Genomic DNA, 18,058 nt, shown 5'->3' with positions numbered 1-18,058 from the left:
AAGTTATAAAGAACATATTCTAGGGTCGTATGGGCTGAAGTATATTCACAAAGGCTTTAAAATGGGGTCATGGATATTGAATCCCTCATGTAGATTTAAAGAATTACACTTTTGACTTTTAGATGTGTTGTAATAAAATATACATTTGAGTGCTTATGTGCCAGGCCTTTTTCTAAAGTCTTTATTATTGTGTGCTGTCTCGTTTGATTGTTACAACAATCCCATGTGGTTAGTCTGTGTTCAGCTTTTTATAGACGAGGAGTGGGCACAGCGGGTCACTTTTCAGGGTCACGCAGTAGGTAAGTGGAGGAGCTGGGATCTGAACAAGGGCAGCCTGCCTCCCAGCCCAGCTCTGTTAACCACTGCAGGCTCCAGGGTGCACATAGAGACACGGCTGTCTGCTGAAGAGCGACTACTCTCAAATCATAGCAGTGTAGACACGGCTTCTTACTGGTGTCTTTAGTTAGGAGAGGTGCTGCGGTGGGGCGGGGTGTTGGCAGCGGGAGGTGAGAGGAGACAGGTGTGGGGCCACAGATCCCTGGCAGGTCCACGTGGAGGCGATGCCCAAGTCTCGCCAGCCAAGCAGTTCACCTATTTTTAATTCATGCTCAGGTAATGGTTGGAGTTAAATATGGACATTTACCTAGGTATTTGATATGAAGGGACTTACTTTGGCTTGTGGAGGAGATTCACACTTTTCAAGCCCCTGTTGTTATACTCATGCTTCCCAGTAAAAATGGGAAAGGAACACCAAAAAGGAACACCACTGGACACGAAAGTTGCCCATGTAAATCAGTTCTCTTTACAAATCGGTTTAAAATGTTGAAATATCCACTGTTTCTTCATAGACTTGAAGTGTTAAGGTAAAAGCAGTGAACAAATGTGAATCCCAGTTCCTCACTCCCCCAGAGCTCCCCTCAGGACACACAGATGGTCCTTGCTTCTGTAGGCTGAGACGCTGATGGAACGCCTTTCCTCGCAGCTAAGGGCACACTCAGTGAAGACACCATCAGAGTGTTTCTGCGTCAGATCGCGGCCGCCATGCGAGTCCTGCACAGCAAGGGGGTCATCCACAGGGACCTCAAGCCCCAGAACATCCTGCTGTCCTACGCCAGCCGCAGGAGGGCCAGCATCGGCGGTGTGCGCCTCAAAATAGGTACCTGGCTGTGTGCCCCTGCACGCAGGCAGCGTTCTTGAGACTTGGTAACTTTAGGTAGTTTTAGTTCAGCTTTGTTGGAATGATGGATTTTGTTGAGACACTTGAAATTTTTATTGCGCTCAGTGAGGTACATTTGGATATAGGAACCCTTTAAGTTATTGGCAGCCGGTGCTAAAGTTCATATGGGGTGGGAGGACCCATGCTAGGGGCTCTGAGTGTGAGTCCTGGCAGGAATCCTGCTTCTCCTCCTCATGGGGAAGCTCCTGTAATACTCTCAGGGCTGCAGGCAGCACATTGATAACCCTGAACCTTCATAGCTCATGGGATTTTAACCTAAGGGACCTGAGAGTCCCTTTACTTCAGGCTTCTTATTTGGAAGCTTTTTTAGCACTCTCAAGATTATTAGAAGCAGTTTGTAATGCTCGATTTTTTTTTTTAAATTTTATTTATTTATTTATTATTTTTTTGGGGGGTACACCAAGTTCAATCAACTGTTTTTATACACATATCCCCGTATTCCCTCCCTTCCTTGACTCCCCCCCCTTCGAGTCCCCCCCACCCTCCCCGCCCCAGTCCTCTAAGGCATCTTCCATCCTCTAATTGGACTCCCTTTGTTATACAACTTCCCACTGACTATTTTACAGTTGGTAGTATATATATGTCTGTGCTACTCTCTCGCTTCGTCTCAGTTTCCCCTTCACCCCCCGCCCCCTCCCATACCTCGAGTTCTCCAGTCCATTCTCTGTATCTGCATCCTTGTTCTTGTCACTGAGTTCATCAGTACCATTTTTAGATTCCGTATATGTGAGTTAGCATACAATATTTGTCTTTCTCTTTCTGACTTACTTCACTCTGTATGACAGATTGTAGGTCTGTCCACCTCATTACATATAGCTCCATCTCATCCCTTTTTATAGCTGAGTAATATTCCATTGTATATATATGCCACATCTTCTGTATCCATTCATTTGTTGATGGGCATTTAGGTTGCTTCCATGTCCTGGCTATTGTAAATAGTGCTGCAATAAACATGATGGTACAAGTTCCTTTTGGGATTATGGTTTTCTTTGGGTATATGCCCAGGAGTGGGATTACTGGATCATATGGTAGTTCTATTTGTAGTTTTTTAAGGAACCTCCAAATTGTTTTCCATAGTGGCTGTACCAACTTACAGTCCCACCAACAGTGCAGGAGAGCTCCCTTTTCTCCACACCCTCTCCAACATTTGCTGTTTCCAGGTGATTTTTTTTTTTTTAAAGCTTTTCTCTTGGTAGAAAAATAATTTTTTAGCAGTATTTTAAGAAGTTTGCTATCTGGAGGAGGACAAAATCAGCTCAAATTCTATACCTGGTATTGATATGTAATGAGAGCTGTATTCGTTTATTATAATTAGCATTTTCTCTTGCAAAGTGTGGCACTCCCTTGGTTACAGAACTGGCAGAGCAGTGACTTGTGCAGTTGGTGATATTTGATGCTATTTCTTAACTTGTTGAAAGTGAGGTGGCTACTTTTTTCTTTGGTGGACAGGCTTATTCAATTAATTCTCACATTTCTTTGTGCCCTTTTGTATCTCAAAGAATCGTACGATCTGTATTAAAAGCAGAGGTATCATCTGATTTTCTCCTTTCTGTTTTGTGGAGTAGCGGACTTTGGATTTGCTCGTTACCTGCATAGTAACATGATGGCAGCGACGCTGTGTGGGTCTCCGATGTACATGGTGAGTGGGTGTTTGTGTCCTGTGTTTACAGCACGGCGGCACAAGCATTGGGATTTAAGGATAATGCTTGTTTCCAAGCAAGATGTGCTTTTCTATGTAGTCTGAGTTTGTAATATGTTACGAATGTTAATTATATTACTGATAATGCTGTAATACAGACGTCGTTTGCTTTAGCAGAGTGGATGGTAAAAGTCCGTCATCTTTACCCATTGGCATTTATTTTTTAACATGATTAGTTAGTTATTATGGTAGAAATCCCCGATTAGATTAAGTTGAAAATGAAAATTGACGAGGTATGGTCATGCTATACGTGATGTATAATTTTAGGAATACGTACAAAAACCTTTTGGGGCATCTCTGCAGCTGTAGGACGTAGTCATCTTTTGCATGTTGTCTCTTTTGACAGCATGCCTGTGTTGTACAAGTGTTTTCCGTTGGTGTCACACTGACAGCTTAGTTTTCCTCTTCTTCTCTCCTGTGGTTACTGTCAGGTCTCATAGGGTGAGGCTGTGAAACGTCTGAACTAATGTGAGGTGTTAAGCATGGAAATACCTTAATTCTGGAACTTCGGAATCCTATGAAGGAAATAAATATCTATTTCAATTTTAATTTAAAATGGGTTTATGTTCAGTTAGGGTTTCTTCTTATGTAAAATCAACTATGAGATCAAGGGAACTAGTAATCAAAGTTCAAAAAAAGTGTTTTGTGTTAGATTTACTTTTTCTTGATCAGAATCTTATTGTTTATGTAATAAATATTATAATTTAATATAATTAAATACTATTTTGCACTTCTTGAGTGTGAAGTTAGTTCAGCCTTGAACTAATAGCCTTGAGGACAGAAAGAGTGCTTGGGCTGATTATTAAAGGAAAGTGACTCAATAAGAAATTCACTAGGGACAATAAATAAAAATGTTATGCCTGGAAAATAGAATTTCACTGTCTTTAAGTGTATTTGACATTCCTGTTTAATGCTGCTCTTGCCTTGGTTGATGGCATTTTTAAAAAGCGACGTCTGGTGAGAGGTGAGAAAATAGCTGTAACAAAGCAGCAGAGGAAGTTTTCTTTTTTTTGGCCGTGGCATTTGGGATCCCGACCAGGGATCCAGCCCACGCCCCTGTAGTGGGAGCGCGGAGCCCTAACCACTGGACCACCAGGGAAGTCCCAAGACAGTTTTTATTATGGTGATTTGCATAATAAATTTTCCATTATTTTAAAAATTCCCAAATGACAGAAATAGGAATAATATAGCCAATATTTGTGTACCTACCGTCCATATTTAACAAAGTTAACATTATGCTGTGTTTACTTTGATCTTTTTTTAGAAAGAAAGTATTTCAGAAACAGTTCACATGCCTTCTGTAGCCCTCCTTTTCCCATTTCCCACTTTCCTTCTCTCCTGCCCCAGAAGTAACCTGTCCTGTAATTGGGGTATATTTTTCTTTATTATTATTTAATACTCTCTCTGTATTTTATGTGTCCATAATATTGTATAGAAATGTTTGTTTCTGCAACTTGCTTCTTTTCATGCACCATTGTTTTTGAGATTTACCGATAAACCTCACTGTAAGAAAGTGGCTCTGTATTTGCTGCAGGATTGTTTGATTAGGGCAGTATCCCAGTGTGTTGTTTTTATTTTGCAGTGTTGTTAGGAGTGTGACCGCTCCAGCTAGCTGATGCACGCACACTAGTTACGTAAATGGCCTGATGCGTGTCTCTTGCATGACTTTATCCCCAGGCTCCTGAGGTTATTATGTCCCAGCACTACGATGCCAAGGCCGACCTGTGGAGCATAGGGACAGTGGTGTACCAGTGCCTCGTTGGGAAGCCACCTTTTCAGGTACCTGGACTTTTTTCTGTTGTGCTCAGTTTGGGGATCTTCTCATTTTGCAGTTGCCTTTGACTTTTAAAATGAGGGATACAGTTGACCCTTGAACGATAGAGGGGTTGGGGCGCTAACCCCTTGCGCGGATCATGTAGTACTGTAGTATGGATTGGAAAAAAGTCCCTGCACAGTTCAAACCCATGGTGTTCAAGGGTCACCTGTACTTTGAAAGCAGTGTTTTTGGTTCCTTTGTGACTTACTTTGGTTTTGTTAACAGGTGAAACTGCTGTAGTAAGCCAGAACATCTCTCACTTTTTCCTTTTTATCTGCCTTCCCTGTAGTCGGGCTGGGCACGAAGCCTGTTAGGTCCTCCAGGCTGGTAAAAACCGGTGAGGCTCAGGGTAGCAACCTGGCGGGAAACAGATGTGAACAGTGATGTCAGCACTTCCCGCTTGGCCTGGTTCTGGGGTAGTGGAATCACTCAAGGGCTAGGGCAGGTCTGGGAAGATCACTGGAAACTGTCCCCAGCTCTCTGTTCCTGCCACTGCTGGGTGAGAGGTCGTTGTTTAGGCTTTATGGAAATTACCTTGAGGAGGTCTTCCTGTCCCATAACATCCTGTCAGAAAGAGGCCTCCTGGGATATAATCGGATGGATCCTCCTCAGTTCATGTTGCCCAGTTACAGAGAGGGTTTTTGAGTCTGAAAACTGGAACAGAGTGAAATTATTTGCCCAAGATGGTATTAAAAAGTCGGTGACACAGCCAGGTTGAACACTTAATCTCCCAACCTCGTTCAGCAGCTCTTGTCGTGAGGGTGCTGCTTGTGACTGTGGAGAGGCTGAGCAGTAGCAGTAATCTTAGTTCTCTTCCTTGAATCCCTCAGAGGTAACGTACACCCTGATTTTACACACTAAAATATACCTGTTGGGTAGGGTGTGCAACCTCCGGAGTAGTGATTCTTTTCTGTTTCAGGCCTCTCTGAGAATCTGACCTCAGAAAAGATACATTATTCCCAGGTGTGCAGAATTTGTGTACAATTTCAGAGGTTTTATAAGTTCCGAGTGCCCACCTCAGGCTCCCTCAGCAGTCCCTGGCTTTCAAGTTCAGAGTCTCTGTTCTGTAGCAGAATGTGAGCTTTGGTCATATGATTTGGAATTTTCGCCCTTAGTTGTTTAGGAAATTAAACCTTTTTCTTCCTTTTTTTTTTTTTTTTTTTTTTTAAAAAAAAAAACAGGCTAATAGTCCTCAAGACCTAAGGATGCTTTATGAAAAACATAGGAACTTAATGCCTAGGTATGTGTTTTGATTACACTGGGTTTTACTATCTGTCAATACAGTGTTATTTATTTGAATTCTATGTGTTTTTTGTTTTTCTGTTATTGAATCTTTTCTCAACTGACAGTAAAGAGAGCTTTCATTTTAACAGGAAATTAGAAAATTACTAGTGTATCATAGGTCATGTGTGCTGTACCATTTTCTTTCTTTTGAAAAATGTTAAGTTTATTTAAAAGAAAAACCTACGGAAGTTATGTGTGTTTTTTCAGGGGAGGGAGATGCAGATAAAATAGATGGGTATAAAGTAGAAAATAGCAAGGCCTTCCCCTGTTCTTAGGGATAATGAGTTTGCTATGTATCTTTCGAATTTTTTTTTTCTTTAAAAATTTTTTTTGTGCGAGTTCTTTTTTAAAAAAATAAATTTATTTATTTATTAATTGGCTGCGTTGGGTCTTCATTGCTGCACACAGGCTTTCTGTAGTTGTGGCGAGTGGGGGCTACTCTTCGTTGTGGTGCGCCGGCTTCTCATTGCAGTGGCTTCTCTAGTTGCGGGGCATAGGTTCTAGGCACACAGGCTTCAGTAGTTGCGGTGCATGGGCTCTGTAGTTGTGGCGCACGGGCTCTAGAACGCAGGCTCAGTAGTTGTGGCACACGGGCTTAATTGCTCCGTGGCATGTGCGATCTTCCCAGACCAGGGCTCGAACCCGCGTCCCCTGTGTTAGCAGGCGGATTCTTAACCACTGTGCCACCAGGGAAGCCCCTTTTTACATGTTTGAGTGCTTGTTTATGTATATATTTATACACACAATACAAATTACTTTGCAAATTATCATACTTTGCAAATTGTTCTGCAGCTTCTTTTGCTCTAAGTGTAGCATAGACGTTGTTCAGAGACAGCATGTGGAGAACTCCTGCAGCCTGTTCAGTGCTGCAGAGCATCTCCTAGTTAGATGCAGCATGCTTCCTTTAATCAGGTCCCTGTTTTCATTTTTTTGGATACTTCAGACAGGCTTTAGTGAGGAGAAAATGTGTGTGTGTGTGTACACACACATTTGTGGATTTCTTTAGGATGGACTCCTAGAAGTGGAATTGTTGGGCTCAGAGACACGCTCTCCAGCTTGGCTGGCCCTGTTTCCACAGCTGAACAGGCGCGCACTCCCTTCCCATGTTCTACCAGCAGGGACATTACCGTCCCAGTGCCTCCCAGACAGGGCTGGTTAGCTCCCCATCTAACTTGCGGAACGCTCCTGCTGGTGAGGCTGGCACGCTATTGGTTAACATCCTTTTGTCGTTCTTATTCTGTGAATCTTGTATTCCTGTTACTCACTTTTCTTACTGCCTTGTCCTTTTTTATTGAATTTCAAGAAGCTATTATTTCTCCCTTGTATTTATCTAAGCTCTGCCCTTTTGCAGACAAAATTGGAGGAGGCTCTTTGTCTAACAGAGAACTCTGTAGCAACTGTCAGTGCCAGGTCGACATTGTGTTGAAACTCAAGACGGCCTGTGCTTGTGAAGTGCTTTGTCCCCGCAGATGCTCCAGCGCGGGCAAGAAGCTCGCAGTGCGAGGATCGCCCCAAACTGATGCTGCTTCTCAAAGGCGGTTGCTGAGTGTTTGTTTGCTTGTTTTTTCCTTTAAGGAATGAGGCTCTACCAGGGTTGTCTTGGTATAAAATGTAGTATTTGTGAAACTGCATATACATTCTCATTTACCATAACGAAGGCAGAAGTCATATAGTTAATATGTATAAGCTCACCTCTCAGGTGGTTTTTTTCCTCCCTGCAGCATTCCCAGAGAAACATCACCTTATTTGGCTAATCTCCTTTTGGGTTTGCTTCAGAGAAACCAAAAAGATAGAATGGACTTTGGTAAGTCATATTTTCAAATTTTGTGTTGTATGCTAGTTTCTAATTTTATTTTTGTGTATTCTGAAAAGTTTTTTTTTATTTATTTTTTGTTGAAGTATGCTTGATTTACAAGGTATTGGTTTCTGGTATACAGCAAAGTGATTGAGAGAGAGAGAGAGACACACACACACACACACATATTCTTTTTCATATTCTTTTCCATTATGGTTTACCAAGGGTGCTGAACATAGTTCCCTGTGCTCTACAGTAGGACCTTGTTGTGCATCCATCCTATATATACTAGTTTGCATCTGCTAACCCCAGACTCCCAGTCCATCCCTACCCCTGCCCCGCCCCCTTGGCAACCACATGAAAAGTTTTTTTTAGAAGATACTATAGAGGTTTCAGAAGAAAATGGAAATCAATTTTACTTTTCTTTCTATCTCTTTGGCTTTTTTATTTCACATATTTTGTAAATGTATAGAAAGTATATAAATAGTTAATATAATTGATAATTTAGAAACTGCTCTCCTATGTGTTCTTTCACTATTGGCCCATACAGAACTATCTCAGTTTAATTTCTCCCTCTGAAAGATAAACATATTTACATGACTAAAGTTTAATTCCAATTTTTACAAAACTTTAAGAAAACACATATTTAGACTCCTTCATCTTTCCCCCTGTACAGCAACTATTAGAGCTACTGTCTACTGAAAATATTTACTGGGACAATGAACGGAGTGCTTCAGAGTACGAGGTAGTTTAGACTAAACCTGAGTTAAGCTCATTCCTGATTTGTATTTCTTGTGAACCTTCCTGCTGGGCTGTGCTCTTCTCCTTGTCTACTCTGCTGTTTAGTAGCACACAATTTGGAGACTTGATAAATGAGATGGTCTTTGTGGATTTCTAAAGAAATAATGAAATAAATTATACATACAGGAAAAAGTAAAAATATTGAACTGCCCTGTACTCACCTACTTATTTATCTATATCTGATTAGCAGGCTTACTGTGTAGGTTTTATCCTTGGTGAATAGCTGAAGAAACTAAAAACCAAATTAATAGATTTTTTTAAAATGTGCAACCAGCTGTAGGAATGTTTCTTCTAGGATAGAAGGGTGGAGTTTATTGTACAAATCAGCTGCCTTAGATTTCCTGTTAGGACAGTTAAGAGCCATAGTTCACAGAGTGATTAGCAGGGGCCTCATGGCAGTTCTCCATGCCTGGTCTGCTTGGGGACTGCACAGCGAGAGCACACATCCACCTGAGTCGCCTCGGGGGTGCTGTGCTGGTAATGGACGTTTTAAGATTTCACAGCCATTATTTTAAAGTTTTCATTGATTAAGAATTACTTGTAATTTGATGGGTTTTATAGATGATTTATATATGATTTTTACATTTAAAGGAAATGGAGTCTATAAGAAGTTAATAATAATTATGTGTGATCTGAAGGATATTATGTTGACTGCATTGACGAGACTAACCTATCTGCAAAAGTCAGTGTCATTTTAAAGGTTGCTTTCTCGTTTTCATTACAGAAGCATTTTTTAGCCATCCTTTTCTTGAGCAAGTTCCAGTAAAAAAATGTGAGTACCCACTTTTTACATTTCTACGTAGAGTGAGTGCAAGCTTAAGGAAAAATTAGTATTTGGTATTACAAAATTAATTTTTTATGTGCTTCTTAATATTTCATTGAGCTTTTCTTAAATACTTTAGTTGTGTTTATTTAATTACAATTCTGTTTTTCCTTCCAAGTCCAAATTGAAATAATTTAGTAATTACTGCATTGTTAGTTTCATCCATCTAATAAGTAGCTGGATGTGAATTTGTGGTCAACACAAAGCTGCAGCACTTGGGACGGGTGTGCTGGCAGACAGCTTGTGTAATTGCGCTCTCTTCATCGGCGTTTCCCCCCAGCCTGCCCGGTCCCGGTGCCCGTGTATGCCGGCTCTGCCTCCGGAGGCTCCTGTGGCAGCTCTCCGTCTTGTCGTTTCGCCTCTCCATCTGTAAGTCCTGGTCTTATTAAAAGTGGTGTTAGAGCCTGTGCCAGTGCATCTGCTCACAGACAGAGCCTGCAGGTGCGCCGCGGGCCTTCTCTGTGTGCGGAGTTTCCCAGTGCAGCGGAGGCCTGGGGGAGGAGCACTGCTGTTGAGGACCTCGGTTTGGACTCTGCTCATATCTGGCTGTGCACACTTCAGCAAGACACGTCACCACTGAACGCTGAACACAGAACTCTCAGCTTTTCACGCCCAGTGAGGTTGGGGAGGATGTTACTGTGACAGGTAGATAGGTAATGTGTGTTTGTTTTATGAATGTCATCAACATCAGTCTGGCAGTTACCCTACATAGAACTTCCAGTGGTGGAGGAGTGGCCTCTGAGCCGGACGTCACTGCCTTAGAGCCTGTAGTCGTGGTGACCGGCCCCGTGAGCTGGCTGCACTGCAGCCTCTTCCCTCCCCAGGGCTTCCAGAGCCGTGTACCCCGCGGCCATCTTCCCTCCAGTCTCAGTGCTTCTTCCTGCTCCTGGGAACTTATGGCCGCTTCTAGTCGTTCCTTCTTTCTGCTCTGCTCTCCCAGGGCTTGCCTTTCCCTCTTCTGTGCTTTTCTAGACTTTCCCCCACATCTCTCTTGCTGCCTGGGAGGGTTGTGACTTTGAGATTTTCACAAGCCAAGTTCCGGGGGCTGTTGTGTCAGCCCCTGCGGGTATTTTCCAGGTTGGCCTGGCAGACACACCTGTCTTGGATTCTACTGGCACAGGGGTCAGGAGGCTGCAGAAGGAGCTGGCTGGGTGATGAGCAGCTTGAGACTTAAGAGTCTGGGGCTTGGGGGCTCCCACATCCCTGACTTGCCATGTTCCCTATGACAGGTGACTCTGCTTCTCATAAGTAAAGTGAGTATAATTTACTCACTTCGTAGAGTTTTTTAAGGAAGAATGAGCAACAGCACTGGCTCGGGTGCCTGGCACACAGCGATACTCAGGAGGCTGCAAGTGCTGTGGTTCTTGTTTTCCAGGGGAGCCCAGCAGCCCGCAGTGAAAGCAGGTGCGTAAGTGGCCTGCTGCAAACGGATGAGTCCTAAAGCTGGCAAAAACCCATTCTGCACAGCCCTGCAGACCCACACCAACTAAAACTTACATTACTTTTCCGTGAATTTAAAAAAATAAGAGGGAAAAAAGTGTTGTATGTTTCCTGTTTCAGTCTGGAGTACAGGAAAGTGCTGAATGTGGAGTGACTGGGTAGAATGTGAGGAAGTGCAGGGAGACACTGCAGGCTCTGTTTGGAGCCAGGTGGGTCTGGCCTCAGCAGGCGCTGGGCCTGCTGCTCACGCACGGTAACCTGCCAGGCGGGTCAGTTCCCAGGCTGAGCTGCACTTCCTCATCTGTAATGCAGGCCTGGTTAACTCCGGTTGGAAGCAGGTGGGTGGTAGTAGGTGGCGGGTACTTGATAACTGTAGCTACCATGATGCAGCATGCATGTGACACAAAGTGACATGTGCGTGAAAAGCAGGGCTGGTGCTGGAGAAGGACAGTGGGGGAGCGCCTGAGCGTGGGGAGGCCTGTGGGGTGGTGAGACCCCAAGGGAGGAGGGAGAGGGGCTGCCAGGAGGGACGCAGCTGGGAAGTGCTTTGACTGGACAAAGCGTGCTGGGCTTTTGTTGGATTGGGACGCTTTGAAAGGGAAAGCAGACAGGAGGTGGCTGGACCTCTGGGAAGAGCCGAACAAGTGCTTGCGGGGGGAAGACGTATTTAGATGCTCAGCACTTTGGTGGAGAAACCTTTTTTAGAAGGCCTTTATGAGAAGCTAATGCTTGAAGTGAAAATAATAAGGAAAGCTGAAAATAAAAGGAGAGCAGAAATAATGTGATATAATTTCCAGTGAGTGAGATTAGGAAAGGGGATGGTGTGATAGGCCTTGCTTTCAGTGTCGTCTGCAAAAGTGAGATGATGTGTGCGTGTGCTCCCTTCCTTCCCAGGGCTGGAGTAGACTCTGGTGCTGAGCGTGGGTGCACGCAGGCACGTCCACATAACGTTCTCCTTTTACCTTCTCAGATAGATATCCATAGAAATCCTGGAAAAGGTGAAAAACAGAAACTCTGTTTTTCAAATCACTGTTTTAGTTATGATACTGGCTATAGGCTAAATGCTATTTGGATAGTTTTTTTTTTTTTTTTTTTTACTGTTTATTATTTTTGGGGGGGGTACACCAAGTTCAGTGGATAGTATTTCTTGAATATCTGTTGGTTTAATCACATTTATTAAATGCCTACTTTATGTGAAGTTTTGGTTGATACCAGTGAAAGACAACCAGGTTCCTTCATGGAGGAGCTTTTAGTTTAATTGCGTAGAGAAGAGGCAGGTGAAGCACCGCTATAGAAGCGTGTGTGTACACGCCTTTATTCCTGTGAGAGTGTGGACAAGACTAAGAACTCCGCAGACCCAGCAGGTAAAACCTCGCGCTCCCAGTGCAGGGGGCCCGGGTTCAATCCTTGGCCGGGAACTAGATCCCGCATGCATGCTGCAATGAAGATCATCCCACATGCTGCAGCGAAGACCCAGTGCAGCCAAAATAAATAAATAAACAATATTAAAAAAAAAAAGAAAGCGCAGGTACTCAATGGAAAGGGTTTCTCTTTAACAAATGAATAAAATAAAATAGATAACTAATGAGAACCTACTGTATAGCACAGGGAACTCTACTCAGTGCTCTGTGTGATCTAAATGGGAAGGAAATCCAAAAAAGAGGGGATATATGTATATGTATAACTGATTCACTTTACTGTACAGCAGAAACTAACACAACATTTTAACACAGTCTACTCCAATAAAAATTGATTTTAAAATATTTTATAATAAATAAATATTCCATCCAGAATCTAAAAGAAAAAGAATGTGGCAGAGATGCTCATGAGATGCACTGAGCTGAGTTTTGAAGGAAGAATAAACACGGAGTTTGTGAAAGAGAGGAATCCCCGTGGAATTGTGACCCTCTGAGGGACCCGAAGCCCTCCTTGGCCACTTATGTTTGTTAGAATTAAGTGAAACGTAAATTCAGCTGCTTAGTCTCCCTGCCCACATTTCAAGTGCTCACAGCCAGGTGTAGCTGGTGGCTGCCACGCTGGACAGAGCAGAGCTCTCCCGTCGTTGCAGGAAGCAGGCCAGGCTTCTCTGGCAGTCGAGTCTGGAGGGGACAGAGAGCGCTGGTGGCCTCCTTGGCGGGGGCGGGCAGAGCCAGAGGGCAGGAGAGGCTATGTCTTGGCAGGATTTGGCACCGAGCAGGGGAGGCAGACTTTTTGTGGTGAGCCAGCTGTTTGAGAGACATTACGTGGAGGCATGATCTGATCCACTGTGTGTTTTAGCAGATGAACTCCTCTGTAAGCAGGCGGAGGACGGGATGCGAGACAAGGAGAGAGGCCTCTTTGCCAGAGCAGAGACTGCAGCCCGTGACTACTGCAGGTTGTTAGGTTTGGTTTTGCTTTGTTTTTATTGAGCATGAGGGCCTGAGCTAAGTCAGCAGTCGGGCAGGGGAAGATGAGGGGCCAGGAAGAGCAAGGGGAGGGGTTGGTGGCACTTGGAGATTGCTTGAACCTGGAACCTAAGGGACAGCAAGCTCCTCATGGGGCCGAGTGGGTGCATCTTGAAGGAGCCACTCGCGAGGGAGCCTGGGGAGGGGCGCCTTGGAGCGTGAAGGCGATGTCCTGGTGGCGCAGGCGGGTGGGCGCGGGGCCGAGGGGGGCTGCGGCCCGTCGCCACTGGCCGTGGTCGCTGGGGCCGGAGGTGAGTGTCACCGGAGGTGAGTGTCACAGAGCGTGCAGCGTGGAGGCCCAGGGTGGCCCCTGGGGGTTCTGTGCTCCACTCATCTCTGCCGAGGGGCCACTGAGAGTAGGAAGCAGGGGGAGATGAGAGCAGGGCCCTGAGTGGAGGGGCGGTGGGTCAAGAGAAGAACGCCCCAGCACCGGGGGCGCAGAGTCGAAGAACGTGCGGAGGCGAGGAGCGCCCAGGGAACACGGCAGTGGGAGTCGTGGGCAAGTGTCACAAAGGCGGTTTTATTGGAGGGTTGAAGGCAGGAAGTGGGTTATGGTGGGTTAGGTGATACAGAGGAGGTGAGGGATTTGGGTCAGTGAAGGCTGAAATTTCAAGAAACATTGTAAAGCAAAGAAGGGAGAGAAGATGGTAATTGAGAGGGTTGCATTGATTTGAGATGTGCAGAAATAAAACATGTTTGTGTGCAGAGCGGAAAGCAGCCAGACTAAAGGGAGAGGCTGAAAGTGGCAGGAGCAGAGGGGAGTTGCTCTGGGTCCTTGAGGAGGTGGGGAGAATTGGTGGAGTGATGAGCTTTGAAGGCAAGAAGTGTCTCTTCCACGCAAGTGGTTGTAGATGAAGGCGACCTCATAAACAGCAGAGGAAGACACGGAGAGGGTTCCTGCCTGGAAGGACATGGCACTGGAAAGCAGTTGTGGACCTGGGTACTTGGGATCCAGCCCGGCTCAGCTGCTCTTTAGCTGGCAGAATTCCTAATCTTCTGAGCTTTGTTTATTTATGAAATGGAGTTCAGAACAGGGCTGGAGTTAAATAATACACAGAAAGTGCTTCACAGGGCCTAGCCCATGATGGGTGCTTTGTAATGTTAGTCCTTCCACCTTCCTCTCTCTTTATAACCTTGAAGCAGAAGAGCTCTTCAGAAATGTCCCACACGCATGCGTGCGTGCGCGCGCGCACACACACAAAGAAGTGATAAGGAGATTGGAGACTGGTTTCATTGCGCAGTGACATTCAGAGGAGCACTTGCAGTTTACGACTGGGGTTTCTGAAGAGCATTATGCCGTATTTTTCCTTTCCCTAAATAGAAACGGGTTAAATAGGGTAATGGGGACCTAACAATACGTTATGAAGTTCATTGTTTTAGGAAACTTGTATGTTGAAGACATTCAGAGTTGTCACTACTGTCCTTGAACTAGGCAAGAGGTACATAGCTGCTTACGCCCAAGTGTCTGTTTAGATGTATGTATACGCTTTCCTTCCCTTCCTGTCCTATCTCCCACAAATCAACTCCTTCCCCTGACAAAAAGAAAACAAAAGGAACACGCCCACACCTGTAAGGTTTTCTAAATCTTTCCTCTGAAGTGTAAATAAATAAATCTTTGTGCCTACATGCAGTTATCTGTACTGATTTGGTTACTTTTCTGTATGACATTGTCTCTTGCTTTCCCTTTTATAATTTTCTTCATTGGAGATTTAGAACTATCTGTGTGCAGAATGTCATTAAAGTCCCTGCACGTTTTGTTTTAGGCGTTAAGTGAACAGGTAGGCTGTGAGCGAAAGGGGGATGTGGAGACGATACAAACATTTCAGGAAGGGCAGGCGTGTCCATGTACGTGTATGATATCTTCTCAAGTGTCATTCTGGGAGTCATTATGCAAAGACACTTTTAAACTGTGCTTTTCTAAGGAAAAGATTTTCCAAAGAGATTTTAAAAATCTTAAATGGGATTGAACTCTGTGTCACTTTCATGAAAAGAATATTCCTTCGTCTAAAGGCTGTTCTGACTTGCATTTTATTATGAGGCCACTTCTAATTTTATGTTGTTAATTCTAGTCCCTTCCAGATATGCAGCACATTCAGGAAGAAAACTTACCCTCCCCACCATTGGGTCCTCCCGACTATCTCCAGCTGTCCAAAGGTTCTGCCAGTACTAGTAGCAAGAACTCTTCTTGTGACACGGATGACTTTGTTTTGGTTCCACACAACATCTCGTCAGACCACTCATGTGAGAATCTTTTCTGCTTGTATACATTATATTTCTGAATTTACTAGACTAGCATTTTTTAACCTTTATATCACGTTCTCTTGTGTATGACACCTTTTCAATTGGACGTTTTATTCAGTTGATGAAATTCCCAGAACTATATGCCTGCCTTCCTGTAATCTGCAGTCATCTTCCATGAGACAGTAACCTTGGATTCTGAAGGTAGATGAAAACTTTGTAGGAAATGATCTCATATTCTGTTTGTATCCAAATAGAAAGGAATAGAGAAGCCAGCAGAATGAGAGAAATTAAAGTTAAGGAGAGTAATTAAAGGAAGACCTCTTTTGGAAAAAACCTGAGACGCGGAGAGTCTTAAAAACAGTCTGGATGTGCTTCAGGAGCTACTGGCCTGAGTTCAGGAATGAGCTTCATAAATATACAGGAAGAATTTTTATAAAGGAAGCAGAATCCAGGCAGACTGCACACAGCCAGGGTTCTGTGGAATAGTGAAGGGCACCAGAAAACCTACAAAAAGAGACGTTAGACAAAACCATGAAGAAAGAAGGAACCATGGTTTCGTTGTGAAGCAGTAGCACCAGAAAAGCTGGGAATTTGGTTACTTTAATAATTGAATAATATCAAGTTGACTATGTGCAGATGTAGGAAGTGTGTATCAAGAGGTGTCTAGTTGTCAAATACGTATGTAGTAGCTGCTTCTGTTACCCACCGAGCTGGCGTTGTGAAGGCCATGGCCCCCAGATCACACACTCTGCAGGGCTGCTGGCTGGGCCGGGGAAGCACACAGCACGAAGAGCAGTGGCAGGTTCGGCTCAGTGTGCTGTGAGCTGGGAGCTACCTTTAAAAACCATCCTGGGTGGTGCTTTTACTTCACTAAAAAAGTAATTAAAAGTTAAAATTGTGAAATATTTCAAACAAAATAATGCAGCAGATACTCAGATCATCCACCATGCTAATTTTATTGATGTCAGCATTTTGCCATATATGTTTTAGGTGTCTTTTTAAAGGTATAAGATGCTGTAGGTATAGCCAGAGTACCTTACCTCATTCTACTCTTGCCAGAGGTATCTTCTTGCTCTTGCACTCCAGTGTGCCTGTATCCATAAAGAACATAGAGTATTTTTGTGATTTTACAGTTTTAAGTAAATGTTATGTAGAATATTTGTTTCTGAGTTTGAGTTTTTATTCTTATTTTTGCTGTGTATCTAGGTATATATCTAGGTGTGTATCTAGTTCATTTTAATACATGAATTTTATAGTAAAGCTAAACCACAGTTTATCCATTTCCCTACTGATTGTGACTCAGATTATTTCTGTCTGTTTACTCTGCAAAATGTGTTGTAACAGATGTCCTGGGCCAGAATTGCTTCCAGGTGGGTGCTGTAGATATGTCCACTTTCAACTCTGTAAAACACTGGTACAGAAAGGTTGTAGCCACTAACAGTCTCTGCCATGCTGCCCTGTGTTACCATGATGCCTTCTAAAGATTTTCAGTATATTTTTTCATATTTAACTTTACCTGGAAGTCGTTTTTGTAGATGGAATAAGATCAGGCTCTATCACTTATCCCAGCATCATTTGCTGAATATTCTGCCCTTTCTTTGCTGATATGCAATTCCGGACTTGTCATAGCAGGCTTCTAGAAAGGATTTATTTCATCGTGTGTGTGAGAGGGGTGGGAGGTGACAGTGGGGAGCATCCTAGAATTCTGTGGAACCACTCGGGCTGTTTCTGGCCCCTCACCCCCATATAGTTTAATTTCAACTTGAAAATCGTACAAAACGCCATTTGGGGATTTTGATTGGAACTGTATTGATTCTCTAAGACCTATTCAGGGACAGTTAGGATCTATACCGTATTAAACTTGTCTACTCAAGAATGTTTGTTTCTCCACTTACTTAGGTTTCTTTATTGTGTCTTGATGCATGTTTATACTTTTCTGCATAAACGACATTCATACTTCTGTTTTACTCAGGTTACCTTTGTGTTTTTTATAGTTGTGTATATGCTGTCTTAAAAGATTTTTTTTCCCGAAACTGCTCCTTTCGATGTCTTCTTGTGCTGTCAGACCCCAGGGCCGTTCCTCAGCCCATCTTCTTGATGTGTGCGCAGCATTTGTTATGGTCGACCACACCCGCCGTTTAGTTATTAAAATCTATCGTGAAGTATATCAAATGTGGGAGATGGTTTTTTGTTTGTTTTTTTTTGTTTTTAATTTATTTCGTTTATTGGCTGCATTGGGTCTTCGTTACTGCACACGGGCTTTCTCTAGTTGCGGTGAGTGGGGGCTACTCTTCACTGCAGTGCACAGGCTCCTCATTGTGGTGGCTTCTCTTGTTGCAGAGCATGGGCTCTAGGCACATGGGTTTCAGTAGTTGTGACACACAGGCTCAATAGTTGTGGCTCAAGGGCTTAGTTGCTCCGCGGCATGTGGGATCTTCCTGGAGCAGGGATCGAACGCGTGTTCCCTGCATTGGCAGG

The 18,058-nt window shown here is 43.8% G+C and overlaps 1 protein-coding gene across 4 annotated transcripts in view; it reads left to right on the top strand.

The window, feature by feature from the left end:
• ULK2 (unc-51 like autophagy activating kinase 2) overlaps positions 1–18,058 on the top strand; it is a 62,276-nt gene that overhangs the window by 13,984 nt on the left and 30,234 nt on the right. For 2 of the 4 annotated variants that reach the window (XM_057714849.1, XM_057714848.1), the window contains 8 exons: positions 983–1,156; positions 2,803–2,876; positions 4,614–4,715; positions 5,934–5,992; positions 7,758–7,840; positions 9,357–9,404; positions 9,736–9,824; positions 15,409–15,580. In XM_057714849.1, coding sequence (XP_057570832.1) covers positions 983–1,156; positions 2,803–2,876; positions 4,614–4,715; positions 5,934–5,992; positions 7,758–7,840; positions 9,357–9,404; positions 9,736–9,824; positions 15,409–15,580 — 801 coding nt within the window. Of the gene's footprint in view, positions 1–909; positions 1,157–2,802; positions 2,877–4,613; positions 4,716–5,933; positions 5,993–7,757; positions 7,841–9,356; positions 9,405–9,735; positions 9,825–15,408; positions 15,581–18,058 lie in introns of all 4 variants that reach the window. The other 2 variants (XM_057714851.1, XM_057714852.1) reach the window with 2 other exon arrangements.

Source organism: Hippopotamus amphibius, chromosome 17 (genome assembly GCF_030028045.1).
Source record: "Hippopotamus amphibius kiboko isolate mHipAmp2 chromosome 17, mHipAmp2.hap2, whole genome shotgun sequence".
Taxonomy (NCBI): domain Eukaryota; kingdom Metazoa; phylum Chordata; class Mammalia; order Artiodactyla; family Hippopotamidae; genus Hippopotamus; species Hippopotamus amphibius.
Note: the sequence above shows the minus strand (reverse complement) of the source record. Positions and strands in the feature narration are given on the sequence as shown.